Raw genomic sequence first — 19,347 nt, 5'->3', positions numbered from 1 at the left:
TTAAAACTGCTGCAGCTGGGATGTGCCATAGATTAAATCTCAGTGCCTTCCAGTGTGTCCTGCATGCAGCAGGATCACATAGGTCTCATTCTTGATCCAGGTGTTTTGAGGCTGTATTGACAATTCCGGAAATACCTACATTTCCTAAGTGAAGAAACTAGAAATTTATTAGAAAGAAAACTGCAAGTCCTTTATACTGGTGAGTTAAAAGTATATAATATTGACAGTTCGGTTGTTGGTATTTTGTTACACTCTTTTTTGTAGTAGTATTTAGGTAAGGATTTTGAAATTGTCCTTCTAGTTTTAGAAGAAGATACTGTAATTTCTGCTACTGTTCAGTTTGATCTTCCAGTATTTCACAGAGATACTAGTATTACCTATTAATAATGATCCTCAATAATGAGTTGTGATGTGAGTTTTGCCTTTATCTTTGGAATTTTGACAGGAAAAAATTAATTATCTGTCTGGTTTCTGACCCATCTTTTGCAGTAATACACCTTAAGTCCAATCACAAGGATATTTTAAATTTGCCTTTTGATCAGATGGAAGTAAAGCTCACTGTAGATCAAGTGATTAGCCGAGGGCACTTCTGTAATTTTCTCAGAAATTTGTCTGGTTGAACTTCTTTACCATTTAAAGGCTATTTTCAGTTAACTGCATTCAAGTGTAGACCTCTAGTTCAGCATCCCTTTATCAGAATAGCGACATCAGTGTAGTTCTGTAGCAGGGGAAAAAAAATCTGCAGATGCCGATGTATCAATTGTACATACTCATAGAGACACCTATTTCCAAAGGACTAGAATACATGCAAACACTCGTCTGAAGACAAATATTGACTAGGAAACTAAAATGTTGTTCTGAGCTCCAGTAAATATTTCTTGATGCACAGTGTGAGAAAGTTTTCTTGCCTATGCCTAATATAGCTTTACAGAGTGTGTGGGCAATTAGCGAGGTGGCTTTTCATAGTGTGAAAAAGGAAAGTCCTTTTTTTTGCTGAAACACGTTTGAGCTAAATAGCAACACATATCAACTTCTACTAAAAGAGGTGGCAGCGGACTATAGAAACCACCCTAGAAGGTCTTTTTGTTTTATGAGAGAAATCCTAGATACCAGGGATCTACGAATGTGGACATCCCAGCGACCCTGTCCATCGGGACCACAGAAGAGATTCGATTTCTGAGCTCCGGTGCTGGCTGAGCCGCTGCGGCGGCGGGGGCTTCCCGGCGGGACTCGGACCTGGACCGGAGCCGAGCCGGGGCTTTGGCCGGCTGGTCAGGCGAGGTGCGCTCCTGGCTGCCCCGGCGAAAGGGCCGGCAGCTCGGTCTGCTGACGGCCGAGAGAAGCGGGAGCCCGTGCCCAGGGAGGGAGGGAGGGAGGGGACGCGGTGACGGCGAGGTGCTGCGGAGAGGCCGGCGCGGTGGCCCCGGCGGCCGCAGCCCCGCAGCCCCCGGCGGCCGCGGCGGGGCCGGGCGGGGCGGGGGGCACAGCCCAGCCCGGGATGGGCCGGGCAGGGCAGCGGGCGGCGGCCCCGGGAGCCTCCGCCGCGGGCAGATCGGACAAAGGCTTCCAGGAGAGGGAGTGGCAAGCGGCCGCCCAGCCCTCGGCGGGCTGCGGGCGGGTCGGTGCCGCCGGGACGAGCGGGGAGCGGACGAGACAACTTCCCCAGGGGCACGGGGGGCCCAGAGGGCGGCGGCGGCTCCTGTCAAAAGGAAGGGGCTCTCCCGTGCCGCTGGCTGCTCCCCCGAAGGTGGCTGCGGGGAGGGGAGGCGGGGGAGGAGCCGGGCTCATCCCCGGGCGGGCGGCGGCCCCTCCACTGCGCCAACCTGCAGGCGGGCTGGAGGCGGCAGCCCCGCCCGGCCTCGGCTACCGGGGCCGCGCCGCCCCTCGCCTCCGTCCCGGGCAGAGCCGCAGGCAGCCGCTTCCCGCTGCGTCGGTCCTGGACTGCAGCTTCCTGGCGGCCGGGGCAACAAGCAGCGGCATCTTGGAGCGTCTTCTTTCCCGAGTGCCCCTTCATCTCTCCCAGCCCGCTCCTCTCTCGCACCTGCAGCCTTTCTTTCTCCCTCCACTCCTACCTTATTTCTGCTTGTCTCCCCCTTCTCTTACCATTTGCTGGTTTTAAGGGTTTTTTTTATTTCCTTCTCTTTCTTCTTCCCTCATCCTGTTCCATTTTGGACCATCTTCGTTTAGTACCTCTTAAATTCTTGATTTCTTCTGATTTTTTTCCTTTGGACTTTGCCTTGTCATGTCAAGATGGAAGTCAGGCATGACTGGCTCTCCTCATCCCCCCATGAGGGCTTCGAGCAGATGAGGCTGAAGAGCAGACCCAGGGAGCCTTCCCCAAGCCTCACCAGAGTAGGTGCGAACTTCTACAGCACTGTCAAGCAGCAGGACTACAGTGCCAGTGTCTGGCTGAGGAGGAAAGACAAACTGGAGCACGTAAGCCAGCTTCTTTTTCCCCCCCACTTTTTTTTTTTTTTTTTTTTTTTTAATTTCTGGACCTCTGTCTAGGTACTCTGTTAGGCTGTCTGCCAGCTGGGACTCCAGAAGAAAAGTGTTGCTCCAGTAGTTGGGCATGGCGTTTCCCAAATGATAGAGAAAGGAGCTATTTAGAGGTCCCATAGTGGTCAGATCTGAGGTAAATGGCATGCCAGTACTGTTCCAAACTACATGCAAATCCCCTTCTAACTGGAAATATTTTTTAATGTTCTTGGCTGATGCCTTCTTCTACTTCAGCAAATTCAGCACTGATGTGGGAGGAGAAAGATTGGGATGGTGCAGATGGAGGTTAGAACATTTATCTCATGGTGATTATAATGTAGTTCTAGAATAGCTTAAAAATAGCTGCTGGTTGGTTTTTTTATTTATTTGTTTTGTTTTTAATTTTAGATGTAATTTTCATTCTCCCCCTCCCCCATCTTTTTCTTCTCCATGCATGGGACTTTGAACATACTCTACCTATGGGGGGGGGTAGAGATTTCCTTCAAGACTTTTCTTGTTGCAGCAGTAGTACATGACTTAACTGTGTTTGAGGCCACAATAGGACTGATACTGTGGATAGCTCTAGTGAATATTTTATGAGAATTTAAGGTGCTTCAAAGTGTTCCTGTCTCAGATGATGTTTGAAAGCATTCTTCATGTTACTTGTAACAGAAAGGAAATGGATTGAGATGACCTGCATGCTATGTAAGTTTCCTGAATAACTTATTAGGTGAAACCCATTGTTAGAGTGTACTGTACAATCAAGGCAGGAAAGTAGCTGCATTTACAGGGATGCAAAAGAATGTGGATGGGCTTGCATAATGCAACAGTCTGCTATTCTTTACATTAGTGAGTAATTTGCAATCACAGTCACATTGACTTCAAGAGGCACAGGAAAATATTTCTTCTGGTACAGCCACCTCAAGTCTCTTTGAATAGAAATGGTCTGATAAGAAGGATAAATTGTCTTTATTACATGAAAATCCTAGATGACACAGTAGAGTCTTTTGAAGAGGAAACCTGAAAGAAGGTCCTTTACCAAGCAGTTCATGGACTGTAACCCCCCCTTCCCCCTAACCTGCAGAGAGTATTTTATCTCTCTTAGTGAAATCTTAAACTTAAGTTGTTTATACTTCTGGGGAAATGACAAGAACTGATGATCTTTTGGAAAGATCACATTTCAAATGTTGAAGAATGTATTGAATTCCATCTGCCTTTTAACACAATTTTGTGATTCTTCACACTGACAACAAAGCATCAGAAGTAAGCTTGTAAGTGAAGTATTCTCCCATTGTCAATCAAGAATAAAGGTCAGTAAGTAGCCTTATCTCAGTACAGCTAAAACATTGATAGCACAGAAATCTGAGCTGTGTCTTTTGTAACAGATTTTGCTACATGTTGATATCTGTGATCAAATTAATAATTATTAATTGCAGAGGGGATTAATCTGTCAACAGTTTGGTAGCTGAATGGTCAGATACCTGTATATTAAACCTTATCACAATATTATCAGAAAGAAAGAAAATAGACATTAACTTGTTTAAAGATTGAAAGTGTAAACTGTTTATTTCGTGTGTGGTTTTGTTGCTGGTTTTTTTTTTCCTTTGGTTGTTGTTATTCCTGTTGTTAAGTCAGTATTTTGTCACAATAGTTGTTTTCAATATCCCTGCAGCGTTTGTGTGAAAAGCTTTCTCTGTAATGCATGTTCTTCTGGGGGTTTCCCTCTCATTTGATGCAGTTATTTTTACTCCCACAGCCTATTTGAACAATGCAAGGAGAAAAAAATTGGAGCATCGATATCCCTTCCTTGCCATAAAATATTTATTTAATTTACATTTATTGTGACTACCCCAAAGGACACTGATATGCCAACAGCAGATACATTAAAATACTTTTTTTATGGTTTAAGGCAACTGCATTACTTATGAGTGTTGTAACAGACAGGCTATTGCATAAATAGAAATAAAATGTCTGTTTATTTATAAATTCTATTTTGCTTATACAGTTTTAGAGCAAGTTTGTTATTTTTTGTTTTCAGATTAATTTTTGAGGGTTTTGAGTGTTCTCTTGCTAGAGAAGTTATTTCCTACACTCCACTCTTCCACTCCAAGAGACAAACCAATTTCTTTGAGATGCATCATTTTGAATGGGATAGTCATTGACATATGATCACTTATGGCCAATAATGAAGATATTAATATCCTCCATCCACCTCACAAAGTTTGCACAACATTTCATTACAGCTCCCTCTGAGATAATCATGTTACTTGAAAGCTGCAAAGAAAATGAAAATCCAAGGAGTGAGCATTCATGGAGGCACTGAATTTAAAAGTGTGTAATCCTAGGCTTGATGCTGCACAATGACAGGTTAGTCAGAAGAGGGGTATATAGTGAGTCAAGGTACACATGAACACATTTTGAAGTCTCCCATGTACTCTTTCAGCATTGTGGAGGACACTGAGTTTTGTTTCATTGAAATGATTTCTTAAATTGATTTCAGTTGTAACAGGGATGAAACTGGGCCAGCATATTTTGTTCCTTACTCACAGTAAGACCTTGTAGGCCACAGTATGTATTTTATACTGACTTTTTGTTGAAGTGAATAGCCTAACTTAATCACATGCAATCCTTACTAATGCACATACAGTTTGATGGGTTAAAAAACATATTCTGAAGCCAATTTGTATCAAATTGTTTATGTAAAAAGATTCTCAAATATAGAAACAGTTTGTTTCTAGATCTCAAAACTGTAGCAAAGTTGTGGGTTTTGCTCATGTGGTTTTTGGTTTGTTTTAGGCTTTTTTGTATACAGATGTCAATTTGAGGACTGTGGTAAGGAGGTTCAAGAGTGTGGTAAAGAGGTTCAAAATTCAACTACTTTACCTCTTCTGAAAGCACAGAACAAGTTCAGATGCACAAATATGATCAGGCTTCTTTAAAAGTGATCAATATTTAATTATTGACTGACCACAGAGGAAGTAAAAATCTGTAACATCCTGCTGGTGTCTTGCTAATTAATTGTTCTTCAAATGGATCTTAATGTAGTGTGGCTTATTGGCTAGCTGGTTTTGTAGAGCTTTCTTTATCCAAGTACCAGCAACACAGATTGTACTATAAAATAGTTGAACATAACCCACCTCTGTTCTTTTGTGAACTCAGATGCTGTATTTAAGATTAAATGAATTTGCTGTAACATATTTGAAGGCCCAATGAGGAGTTTTTGCTGAAATGAGACCTCGGGGTACATGCATGCTCTACCCAGTGTGCTGAAGAGGCATATTGTTAATGGAGGAATTTGCAAGAGATGTGAGGAACTCCAACACTGTAGATGTGACCTCAGTGATGTGGCAAACATTTGCTTGAAATCCCTGCAGAGCTGAAATTTTTCAGATTCTATGTATTTGCTTCAGCTAGTTCCTTGTGCCTCTTCGTGAAATTGTTTGCCTGGTATTGGACATGTTGGAGAGAAAACAGATGAGTGAAATAGTCTTAAATTCTTCTTTGCATAGTGATTTTTAAAATTTTTTTTCTTTCTCTTTGTCTAGTGTTGCCTTATTTAATTAAATGTGAATTCATTAAGAGAAAAAGAAGGAGGTAGGGATTGGGGAAAAGTAGCTAATGTGGCAAACTTTAGCTGTTAGGAGATCTTGGGTCTGGTTTAATTTGCAACAGCTCTCCATCATGTCTCTGCATGCCACAGTAATGATGGTTATTGAATAGCTGCTTTCCTGGTACCTCAGCAAAGAATTCTAGAGAACTTAATTTTAAATAATAAAAGCATCAAAACTGAACAGATTTCTTTCTAAGCTTCAAGCATATATTTGTTTTTGAAAAATATAGGTATTCTTTCTCAAGGATGTAGTGGTAGTCTTTCTCTAATAACATCTAAATTTAATTATCTGCCTAATTATTAAAAGATTTAAAAAATTCTCTTTTAAGAAACTGGTTCAAAACTAACTTTTGGGGAGACCTGTCATCGGGACAGTGTTAATTCCTGGCAATTCTCAGTCTGTTATTTTTGAAGAATCATAATTAGGAGAAGTTATTGACAATTATTGCATCATTTTTTGGTTTTTTTTTTACTGAAGATCCGATCAGCAGCCAGGGCAATGTTGGGGATTTTCTGATTCTAAGTGCTGTTATTTGACCAGTTGATGTTGTTGCTCAGCACACTGCTGTGCCTTGGCAGCATTGCTACCCAGGGAGAAGAGTGGCCATGAGGTACAGGGATAGCAGTGTCACTTGGCAGCAGAGGCAGAAATCTAATATGCAACTGTTAGGCTTAAGACAGTTTACAAAAGTGCCTGACAAGCGTGACCAGATTATTTCTCAGAGCTGCATGATCAGATCATAAATAAAATATAGCTTTAATTCACCTGTCATAATACCTTTCTAAAAGTTGAAATTCCAAATCCCATTTTGCCAGTTCATTTTATTATTTAAAAATTAGTAAGTCTGTTAGACAGCTTTTGTTTTTCTCTTCTTTTTTTACGATATTGGAAATTTTTAACAAAATAATTGTTGGACAGTTTCCAAGTGCACTTCTACTCTTGCATTAAAATTAACAGTAATGTTAAAAGTCATAAGACAGATTTGTAATCTCCAGAAGGATGACAGGAAGACACCATGTGCATAGCTATAGCCTGCAACACCTAAACAAAGAAGGTGGACATAGTTTGATGTAAAGCACATAGTAGGAGTAGAACCCAGTGAAGCCAAATCAGTTGCTGGACAGTGGCAATGGCTTCAGTTTAAGGAAGAATAAGGCAAGGATGTAAATCAGAAATCAAAAAACATTCCCATATTCCCAAAACAGCCCTAGTCTTGAAATAAATGCAAACAAATATCTTCTTCTATGAGTTCACAGAATCACAGACTATCCTGATTTGGAAGAGATTCACAGGAATCATCTACAGGTCCAACTTCTGGCCCAGCATAGGGCACCCTAAGGAACACACCAAGTATCTGAGAGTGTTGTCAAAACACTTCTTGAACTCTGTCAGGCTGGTGCTGTGACCACTTCCCTGGGGAGACAGTTCCAGCCCAACCACCCTCTGGGTGAAGAACCTTTATCTAATATCCAACCTACACCTCCCCTGACACAATTTCAGGCCATTCCTTCAGGTCCTGTCACTGGTCACCAGAGAAAAGAGCTTGCTCCTCTACTTACTCTCATGAGGAAGTTGTAGATGGCTTTGGGGTCTCCCCTCAATCTTCTCCAGGCTGAATAATCCAAGTGACCTCAGCCACCTTTTTTATGGCTTCTCCTCCAGGCCTTCCACCCCTGCCCTCCCTGATCAGCGATGCTGTGCTTGCTGCACAGTTGTCAGAGTACTAGGCAGGTATAAATAATTTGTCATCTGCAATAATGTTGGATACCAAAGTGAATGGCTTGTGCCATCTCGGAAGGTGCATAGACGGGGAAAATTCAGAGGGTTCTAGAGAATTAGTTTCCTATATTTCAACCTTTTTGATGGTGTAGTTGCAGTTTATAATTCCAAATAACTGTCTGGTCCTGGAGATGGATATCTATATTTAGGTTTCGTCATTAAAACCAAAGGAACAAACTCAATTAAGTTAGAGGGATTTGGGCTTTTTCTCAACAGGGGACTGGTATGTGGATTGCCTGCCTGGAGCAGTGGTACTTAGCATGAGTTGTGATTCTTGCTGAAGTAGTAGCATGCAGTTTGCTTCACTGCTGACAGACAGTGTGTGGAGGGGAATTTTTATGTCGAAATGCCGTTTTCCTTGCAGGTGTCTTTCTCCAGTAATGTTCTGTAGACAAACATAATTAGAGAAAATAAATGTTCAGAAAAGTGGAAAAAAGGGACCAAAATAATTGAGCAGTGTTGGGAAGTACTGAATAACATTTGAAAGGAAAAAATAGAAAATGTTTTCTTTTGAAAGTGGTATGGGGAATTTCAAATCCTGAGTAATTTATTACTGTAGTTACCACACACAAAAGTAATTTTGTGTTGCAAAGCAGTGAAAATATGATACCTAATAGTATTTTTTCTCTTTTTAGCTGCAGTGGGTTAACCTTGGTTTTCTGCCAGCTGCCTACCAAGCCATCCTCTCTCTCCCCCTCCTCAACAAGAGGGAGAACATAGATAAAAATTTTTTTAACTTGAGATAAAGATGGAGAGATGGCCAATTACTATCACAGGCAAAACAGACTCAATTTGGGGAAAATTAATTTCGTCTCTTTCCAATTGAATATAGGATAGGATAGTGAGAAACAAGGACAAGACTAAAATCACCTTCTCTCCTCCTCCCCATTTTCCCAGGCTCAGCTTCAGTCCTTTATTCTTGAATCTTCAACCTCTTTCCCATCAATCCCCTGAGTGGCACAGGATATTGGGAAATGGGAGCTGCAGTCAGTTCATTACATTTTGTCACTCCTTCTTCTTCACAGTTCCCTGCTGTGGTGTGGGATCCCTGCCATGGGATATTGTCCCTGTCAAACTGTTCCAATGTGGGTCCTCCATACAAGCTGTAGCTCTCCAGAAACTGTACCAGCATGGATCCTCCCTATGGGGTGCACTCCAGGAATGGACTGCTCCAGCATGGGTCCCCCATGGGCTGCACTTCCTGCTCCTTTGTGGGCTCTCCTCAGGCTACAGCTTCCTTCAGAGCACATCCACCTGCTCTGGCATGGGCTGCAGTGTGCATAGCTGCTCTGCCTCCTCTGGTGGGGTCCTCCATGGGCTGTGGGGGCACAACCTGCTCTCTTCGTGGGCAGCAGCAGAATCTCTGCTCCAGCACCTGGAATGCCTCCTTGCTGTTCTCCTTCACTGACCTTGCTGTCTGCAGGGCTGTTTCTCTCGCATTTTTCTTGCTCCTCTTCCATAGCTCCTGGGCAGCAGAGTTTTTTTCCTTATATGTGTTATTGACAGAGGCACCAAGCAGTCCTATTGATGGGTCCAGCTTTGGCAAAGAGCAGATTTGTCATGGAGCCAGCTGGAACTGGCAGTGTCCAGCATGGGGCAGCCACTGGTCTCACAGAGGCCACCTCTGCATTGTCTCCTTGTCCCCCCCAAAACCTAGCCATGTAAACCAAACACACTAATCCTAGGAGCAGCTCTTCTTTCTGTGGTGTATGAGAAAATCATTCAATGTTGCGTTAATTTAACACATCAGTTCTGATGATTTCAACATCACGCACTTTCAAAGTCCAAATCTTTAAAGCTGAATTTAAAATATTTCAGATGCATTTTCACTATGGCAAGCTTAATTTATAATGTCTGACTTTATGCTGTTTCACAGGAATACAAAATAAAGTTTCAAAGTTGCTCTTAACATTAATTTTTATATGCATATCTAAATTCATTTATAATTTAATTCAGCCTATTCAAGACTTCTTAGAAATGAAGATTTCTGGTTTCTGAAAAAAGACATATATCTTAGTCTACCTTTCTTTCAGATGTTAATTTCAGTGTAGGTATAGGAAAAGTGCCTTCCCCTACATTTCTTGTTCTAATGCTACCAGCATTAAGCAAAATCCAAATTAGTTTTGTGCTGCTGTCTTCCTTTATTTTAACAGCGTTTACCATCTTTGTTTAAGCATTTTGAAAAAGGAGCTGCAGAAACTTGCAACTTAATCTCCTTGTCTGTTACACAACCAAATACTCTGCAGTCTTCAATAATTTGGTCTTGCAGCTGACCATTGACTGTGACACATCTAAGGGCAGTAGGAATACTTAAGACACTAGGAGAGTTACGCTTCATGAATATCTCCTCACAAATGCTATCAGTTCAGTCTGTAGACAGTGCCCAAAGAAGCTAGTTGCTATGGCTGGTTGTGTGTTAAGTTTAGGGCTTCTTCCATTCCATAAGCAGGAATGCTAAAATACTGAAGGTAAAATAACTTTACCAGACTATCAGAAGGATGGAAAAAACTGGCCAGCTCATGTCAATAAAGCCCTGCTTTATTGCTGTTCATGATGGGAAATCATATACTGTTCATTGTTCCTGAAAAAGAAAGTCCTCTGCTGGCAGTAAACTCTCTAGATCTGTCTCCCCTGATGGAATGTTTTCTTGAGGCGCAAGAGATGGGTTTCTAACAGCCCACCTCTTGCTTTGCTTTTTTTGTAACATTATTTCAGGTCTGATTTACATGCCTTTTTATGGTTTCGTTACTGAGAGGAAAAAAAATAAGCACCCTGCTAAGGTCTTACAAGGTCCATACATTCATATACACCAAATAGCTCCTCTGTTGTATTTCAGAGCCTGAAAAGAGATTTCTTTAAATTAAATTTGAATGGAATTTTTAAAATTTTTGCACTCCTCAATGACAGCTGGTAGAGCGAAAAAGTGTAACATTCATTTTCCCATGCAGTGACGCTCCTTCAATGTCTGTAAGATTGTGTAGTCTGAGTGGACAATCAAGTTGTTTTCAACTTGCCCTTCATGGTTTCTGGGAACAAAAGTAGATTACTCCAGGACCTATCTCTGCTAGGCAGTAAGTGTGTGCTGGGATCCATATTCCCTGAACAGCCAAGTCCAGGACATGTGCTGCTGCTTGCTTGAGACCTGCCTGCCCATGTGGCAGAGATGAGCTGGGTGTGTCCCTCGGGGCTCCCTAGCCTGGTGGGGATGCAGTTGATCCATTCACTGAGAAATGAGGCACTCGCAGGTTCCCTGGTCATTTGTGTTTCAAGAGAAGGCAGTTAACCCACTTGTCACCCTCAAGTGACAAACGCTGGGCTTCTTGCGGCTGCTTCTGGAAGACTGGCCACTCAGCTAAAGAAAGTGTGCAGGGAGTTGGGAGAAACTCAGAAATTCAGGAGTGGGAAGAGAGGAACTGAATAATACATTGGTGCCTGTTAAGTGAACTGATTTAATGAGAAAATATTTTTTATTAGACTGGAAACTGATTCCTAGGTTTGAGTGCTTATCCATCAAAACTTAGTCTAATTTTTTTTCTTAATAGGATTTGCTCCTCAAAATTCTTTAACTTCTATAAAGGCTTTCCAAATATAACATAGGATTTGAATATTTTTATAGGGATTTGTCTTCTTTTGTTTTGATCAATGCACTGTGAATTTGACTGTGTAGATAGCATCTAGCCCTGGACAAAGAAATATGAGAGTGGTATTTTTAGCTTGCTCCCTGAAGATAAAAAAAATTTCCCTATTTTTCCCCACTTTTGCACAACCTGTGAAATCTTCTATGTGTAGTATTTGTAGATGAACAAGGTGTATTTTGTTAATTTCTCATCTTAAAACCAAGATTTTTTGAGAGAACTTAGTAAGTTTCATTTTTGGCTGCATCATGTCAACATAATCAGCAGCTTGTTTTGTAACTGATAAAGTTGTTGCAGCTCATAAATACCAGTCATTCTATTTTTATTTTTGTTGTTATTCATGTATGTCTATTTACAGTTGTAATTAAAGATTTAATGGAAAAAAAAAAGCTTATGTATTTGAGAATTGCTGCTAATAAAACAAATAGTGATTTAGATAATTCCTGCCATTCTGATACATTAAATAGGCTGGATTTCCCCAAGGCATTTTTAACTGTTTGGAGCAGAACCAAATGTGGAGCAGTGATGAGATAGTGATAGTGACCAACTTGAAATTTGTGACCCTGTTGTTACTGCAGGAAAGGCATATGTACTTGGGGTTGTACTCTCACTTAGTTTTCTAAAAGGCAGTTTATGCTGTAAAAAACCTGCCACAATGAGCAGATTTGTATTTGTTTTGAAACACAGGAGTGTGTAAAAATTAACAAGGTCTTCAGCACTTCCAGCCACAATAAACATGCCTTACTCTGCTTTTCATGTTGCAGAAATTCTGCTGCTGTCCATTAAGTTTCATGACTGATCTTTTCTAGGTGGAGTTTTTGCTTTTTTTTTTTTTTTTTTTTTTTTTTTAATTTAATAAGGGAATATGCTTTATGGGCTGAACAAACTTCAGGTGTTACCTCAGTGGAGGCTATTTGCTTCTGAGAATGGTGTTTAAGGTGACACTATTTCCTAAATGCAGCTTGTGCACTTTTGTTTGATCTTGTTCCAAAACCACTATCCATTGACTTCATTACTATGGATTCAAGTTGTACATGAGCTCCTTGAGAGAAGACTGTAAAAATTGTACATCAACTTGGCTGTCATGGATTTAGAGCTAAAAACCAAGTTCAGTATCTCATGCTAAGCAGTTGGAGGAAAAATCTGTCTTGGAATCCTTACCTTTTCCTGAGCTTTAAGTCTCTAGATCTTCAGGCTGCTTGCTGTATAAATTATTTGAGAACACTTTGCACTTAGCACGGGGCTATCAGAAGAACAGAAGGCATCGTAATATAACAGAAGGGATGTAAGAAACTGTAATATTTATGTGAATATGAAAAGATTATATAGATCCAGTTGTTCACCATTTAAGCCCACCTTAAGGTGTTTCAGAAGAGAGAATATACAAGTAAGTCAGGCGGGTGCTGGGTGCATTTGAAACTGCAACTATGTGCCAAGAGTAATGAATGGGTATCTTAAGAACACTCAGCAAAACAAGCTACCTGGGAAATTATTTCTTTGTTCCCCAGTAGAATATTTCTGTACTTCTTTAGGAAGTGTAAGTGAAAAAGAGTGCTGATCATGCTGACAAACAAATCAAACCTAAACTGAAATATTATTTCAGATTAATGATAGCAGGTATAATCTGTTTTCATGTTTTGTGCTAATTTAAGTGGAAATGTGCACCTGCTTCAATGGTAATAATTGGAGAAAAAAAAGATAACAAAAACACTAAAACACCCTTTTGCCTCTTGTGAAAAATTTAATTAGATGAACAAATAGAAGATGTCCATTGGAGTGGCTACAATAAAGATGGGGACTCATGTCAGGTTCTACTATTTCCCCATAGTTATTTGTTAGAGAGGACCCATGAGCATCTAGAAAGGCTTGTATTCCTGGAATATTAAAAAGAAACACAAGTGATATGGGGTCTTTTAGAAATTCTTGTGGCTTTCTGGCAGCTGCTGACAGAAATTGGCGTGTTTAGTCTCTTCCTGGGCAGTGATAAAATAGCCAGCATAGAAAAGGTTGGGAAGATGAGTGAAATGAAATAAGTTTGAGCTAATGCTCTGTCAGTTTGCTATAGGGCTGGAACAGCTCTAACAACCTCTGCAGTACAGTGGGTGGGGATTTTCTGTCTTCTCAAATAGAAGTTGATGTGCATTTGTGACCCTGTGCTGCCCATTTGCTATTACCTCATGGAATAAAGTCTTGAAAAGATTTCAAGCCAATGGGTTGGCAGAGAGCAGACTGTTTTCTTTCTTCCCCTGAATCAGGACATTCCATAACTTCTTCCTCCTGATTAAAGAATTGTCTTAGGCCTGCAGCCATGTGTTTAGTCCTATAAGCTCTAATACTGAAAGCAGTTTTCTACTTTTGTCATCTTGGATGCCTTGTGCAAAAGTAATTTCCCTCAGTTTTCAGCAGGATACATAGTGCTAAATTTGGGTAGGATATTGATACTTGTAGCATCATTTAGAGATTGCTTCAGTCATGGTTTAAAGTGTTTGCTAAACTGTATAAATTCTCTATGTATCTTTTAATGGAAAACCAGTAGGTTGTGTGACATCTGACTTTTGCTATTGACTAGGTAAAGAGTTGTTTGGAGTCATGCATGCAGTGCTGTGCATAAGTGCTACATAAAACAATATGGGATGAAGTATATTTAATTCTGCTTCACTTTTTAGATCCTCGAGAAGATGCATCTTTTGAGTAACTCCTGTTACATCAATAAAGACTACATAGCTCCCCTGGTTAGTGCAATGGATGGGATGGTTCTAAGAAAAGATGATTAGGAAATTAATTACTTAAGCAGACAAAAAGATCAATGATGAACAAAACCCAAACAATTTTGAAATTATTTGCAATTTTAAACTATTTTTGAGGGAATTATTTGTAGAATGTGAACTAAATCTATGATGCTGAGGACTTTTTTTTTGTGCTTAATTTGTGCTTAATTGGGATGTTGTGAGCATCAGAATGCATCAATACACCAAATGCTGTTTTCAGGCTTTTACAGTGTAAACAATTTATTGTCTGAATAACAATTCCTCTGTGTATAGCATGAAACAAAACCCTTAAGCGTTTTGGAAAACGTTACCCTTTTGAACAATGCAGTTTCCTTTGCCAGTGTGAGCTGCTGTCCCTGCAGACTTTTCTTTCAATTCCCCACTGGGCTTGTGGCAGGCAGCTAACCTCTTCTGTGTTACTTTATCCCATTTTCTGCAATATTGTTCTCTCTAAGCCTTTTTGTCATGGCTTAGCTGCATCAAACTCCTGCTGCAGAAAGCTGGAATGTGCCCCACTGTATTCTCTGACTCTTTGTATGTGGTCTTAATGCACATCAGCCTAAATCAATTTGTTTCTGCTACCATATGACAACTGAGACATTAGTCTGCTGGAAATTTCAATTTTTAAAAAATACTTTTTTTTTCAGTTTGTGCCCTTTGTTCCTCTAGTGTCTGTCTGTGCTAGGGCTCTTTCAGGCATTCTGTTTGTCTTTAAATAACTGTTGCTCATATCCATTTTTTACAAGACACTGTGTTGCACAACTGTATCCCTTTTTACTTCTCCAAGGTTCAGTTTACCTACCTAAGGCCCTTGGTTTTTAATTTTTTTCCTATTTATGTAATCTCATCAATTCTTTCATGATGCTTATTTTTAAATTATTTTTCTTTATTCCCTTGTCCCCATGCTCTTGCTCTGTCATCTCAAACTCCTCTAACAAATCCACAGCCTTGTTTTGGTATCACATGCCACATTCTGCAATGCACATTGTGTGAAACACTCAAGGAAAATATGATGTGCAAAATATATGTAGGATTTGCAAGAATGCACTTCTCTTATAAGGTTTATACATAATTTTTGTTCTGGCAGGGCAACACTTTCTGAAGTTCTTAAGTGATTTAAACTCATAAATTCCAAATATGCACTTCTGAAAACCCTGAAATTGCAAGGAAGATGGAAGTTTCTGAGTTGTGAGTGTGAGTTGGCTGACAGCCTTGCAAGTACGGTCTATGGATCTGATAATATAAAAGGAAATGATTACATGAAGAGCAATAAAAATTGTCACCACCAATGTGACTTTGTCGTGTCAGCCACCAGCATGTTCTTTCAGAATGTCTTTTCTTTAAGTAAATAAGGACTCTAAAATTTTTTGTGTGCAGAGAAATACAAGCAATTGTACCTTTGTGTCTTGAAAGGGATGAAGAAGTTGTTTCTTGTTCATATGGAATCTGTTTTTAAAGTGATTGTACATTTATTTCTGTTTTTCAGGAACAGAAAACTGAGAGTGCATCTTTTCAAGTTAGTTTGTGCAGGTAGTAATTAGGATTTTCTCTGATCAAGTGAGAAATTTGTAGCAGATGTAGAAAAACCTCTTTATTATAGAAGTACTGCTGTATAGTAATACCTTCTGATTTACAGGCCACAGTACCTAAGACACATATGAAGTACTTAAAATTTTAGCTCTCAGGTTACCACTGTATGTTGAATTCTTGTTGTTTTGGTGTTTTTTTAATACATTACCTAAATAAGGGAGGGTGAGGAGTATGGTTTTTTTGAAAGGCTGTAAAATCCCTTCTTGTTTGGACTAAATCTGGTTGTTGTATTTAAGCTGATGCTTTCTATGATTTCATTTTTTTGCTAAAAGTCTCTCCCTAACAGCTGTTTGCATTTTGGGTTTTTAAAATGTGTGTTTCTCCAGCATTTGCAAGATTAAAAATAGATCTTATTAAAAAAAAAAATAAAAAAAATTTATAAGAACCTTTGGGAATTTACTTTGCTTTGTTTATTTACTTAATGATTCTGTGTGGCATCAGATGTTCTTGGTTTATTTCTGGGCATTATTAATTTTTGATAACATATCTGGCTAATTTATTCAGGCTCATAGTGTGGAACTCCTGACTTGAGTAGAACAGCTTGATGAGGAACCAGTGACTGATGGGTGTTCAATTGCTGCCACCATGAAGGAAACAGCTTCCCAAAAGACCATTCAAGATAATAATTGTGTGTCTAATTTGAGGTATGATGATGGAGATGTAGTCTGAAAACAGCAAAGCTCCTGGTAGTGGCCTCTCTTCTGTGAGTTACTTTGGTTTTACAGTAGCTTGTTCTAGCTCTGCTTAATTAACTTAAATTTCTATATATGTGCATACTTTTAACTATTGAGCATGATATTGTAACAGTTAGCTTTGTTTAGTTGTATTTATTGCCCATTTACTATTCATCGTGTTGCTTTCTTCCTTTAAAAAAAAACCAAAACGGCGGCTTGGCAGCAGAAGAAAGGTTTCTTGTTATGTTGTCCTGGCTGCTCTGCTATGAAGGGAGAGATAAGTGATTTTTGAAAGCAACTGAGCCATGAGGCCCAGAGAAACTTTTAAGGTGCAGGTAGGGCAAGCAGAGAGGGAGAGGAACAATGAAGCTTGAAGAAAGCAAGGGAAACCATAGGCTGGAAGATTGCTGAAAGGAGCAGAGAACTTGGTTGTAGGAGTACACAGAAAGATGGAAGCTCTTTTAGGATTCTGGAGTGGAAAACATGATTGTTCAACTCAGCCTTTGAAAGCTTTTGACTTGGGTAGCCAAATCAGAGGAAAAGACCTGCCATGCAAGATGAGAGGGCAAAAATCTGGTTTTTTTAGATCTTTCTATGCAGTAGAGTGAGTTCTGGGTTCTGTATTAGCTTAGTACTTTTGCGCAAGCAATTACAAATTGTGTTCTGTAGGTTTGTTTTTTTTCCTTCTTGCTGTTTGGTTTTGTTTCTTCTTTTGCTATACTCACAATGGCAGACACACTGATTTCCCCTGTATCTCTGCCTGAAATGAAGCTCCATCATGAATCTCCACATACAAACTGGCCAAATATTGCAACAAGACAAAAACAGCAAAAGCAACTTTTGTGGTTGAGTCCTTGAAATAGTGGGCTCTAAAAACATACATAGATGTTGATGCAGAGATTGATTTTCTTTTTTCAATGTAATTGGTATCATGGACACTAGTATTTTCCTGAGACATGTGGAGTCATTGGCTCATTGAACTAGCTTCTGTTGTATACCTTTAAGTGAGGGATGTGGAAGCTACAGAAACCACCAAAAAGGGTAATGTTAAGTATTTAGAGTGAATAGGGGTCACTCTTACTTTCTACAAGCTGGGGATATTCTAATTGTGAGTTAATTTTATCAAAGTCGTAATGCATCTGACAAGTTCTTTAGGATTTTCTGTTGGTTAAAATTATTTATTTGCAATTTGCTGTGTATGATTGGACACAAAGATGCTGTCTTCACCTTGCTCTCTATTTTTTATATTTTCTGTTTGTAGAGAAGGCACGTGAGTAATTTCTAGATGGCCATATGAACCCTTTAGACAAAAGTCTTTCCAATTGTACATTTGCGCAAACATTTCTGAGGTGAGTTTTTTTTCAACCCAAAAAAAAACTTATTCCAAAGTTTGTATTTATGGATGTCACCTGAAAACAGAGGTAAAACATAATGGTCTCACCTGATTTGTTTAAACATACTTATTCTGAGATACAGGATTTTTGGTTTCTTGCTGTGATCTTCATGTCAGGCAGGTTGCCATTTATTTATGTAAAGATTCAAGCAGTTTTCATACCACTTTGCAAAGAAAAACTGCATTAAAAGTAGAATTCCTTCCTGAGGACTCCAAAGCGAAGATTACAGAAATTAACTAATAGTTTTTCTTTGTTATTCCCTACCATATTGTCTGTAAGGTTGTTGTTCTACTTGAAGCTTGTAGGAAGAACAATGCAGTCACTACAGTCATGATTTTTTTCATGTCAATAAGCCATTACATGCTATGACTAGTCTCTATTTGTTATTTGAGTGACAACATTGTCTTTCTGAGAGTTGAAATGCCTCCCTTTCTATTGTGTGTCATGAGCACTTTCACTTGATAAGGGAAACAGGAGTTGATGTTGATATTTCAGATAATCAGGAAGCTTTTATTTTCTTCCTTCTTCTCCTATATGTTGTGGGACAGGAAGATATAAAGAGTACAGATAAGAACATCAGGTCTGATGGAGAAATGTGTTTTATGACCTGGAGCTGCCTCCATATACAGTATCAATGCCACATATGGCAATAGTAAGATTTTCAATTCTTACATTACTTTCACTAAGTTTGCATTTTCAATAAAATTAATTGTTGGTTGCAGATAAAAAGCATTGGATTTTTGGGACCTTGAAATAATACCAGTTCTTTCCTTTTCTCTCAATCCTGATTCCTGACTATGTATGCATCCTAATGGACTAATTTCGGAGGGAGAGGAATGTATTATTTAAAGTCCAACCTGTTTGCAAAAAGTTCTTCAACACTCTTAGGAAGCTGCATTTTCCCCTGTGAAGGTGTGGATTTTAAACTGGCCTTTTCCTTTTGTCTCATCTTTTGGGATCTTAAACATCAGACTAGTTTATTTTCTTTAATATTCTAGAGGCAGTGGCAGATACCTTATTCTTGCAGACCTCAAGAGAAGTTATATACTACTTAGAAAACCTGTTCCTGAGCTTTTTTAAAGTTTTTGTTAACTGATTTAATTTGGTGTGACTTCTAGAGTCTGTGGTGTTGTCACACCACCAAAACCTTTTATACTCGTAAGATTATATGGGAGACTGCCAGAAGCCTTGCCAATGTCCAGCTATGCAATAAGATTGCTTTCCTCTTGTCCACGGAGTTCACAGTCATACTGCACAGAAGGCATTCAGGTTAGCTGAATACAATTTACTCTTGGTAAATCCAGGTGATATCCGCATCATCTTCCTCACTTGTTGCCTTCTCTCTTCAAGTATGAAAAGTCTGGCCTCTTAGTCTGGCCAATTCCTGAGCTTGACCTCACTTTGAATGTGGGAAATGT

General features: G+C 39.6%; 1 protein-coding gene across 1 annotated transcript in view; it reads left to right on the top strand.

The window, feature by feature from the left end:
* The first annotated feature begins 1,982 nt into the window (after positions 1 to 1,982).
* PLD5 (phospholipase D family member 5) overlaps positions 1,983 to 19,347 on the top strand; it is a 175,901-nt gene continuing 158,536 nt past the window's right edge. Inside the window, exon 1 of the mRNA XM_058020635.1 lies at positions 1,983 to 2,436. Coding sequence (XP_057876618.1) covers positions 2,251 to 2,436 — 186 coding nt within the window. The 5' untranslated portion in view covers positions 1,983 to 2,250. The remainder of the gene's footprint in view (positions 2,437 to 19,347) is intronic.

This window comes from Melospiza georgiana, chromosome 3, assembly GCF_028018845.1.
Source record: "Melospiza georgiana isolate bMelGeo1 chromosome 3, bMelGeo1.pri, whole genome shotgun sequence".
Taxonomy (NCBI): Eukaryota; Metazoa; Chordata; class Aves; order Passeriformes; family Passerellidae; genus Melospiza; species Melospiza georgiana.
Note: the sequence above shows the minus strand (reverse complement) of the source record. Positions and strands in the feature narration are given on the sequence as shown.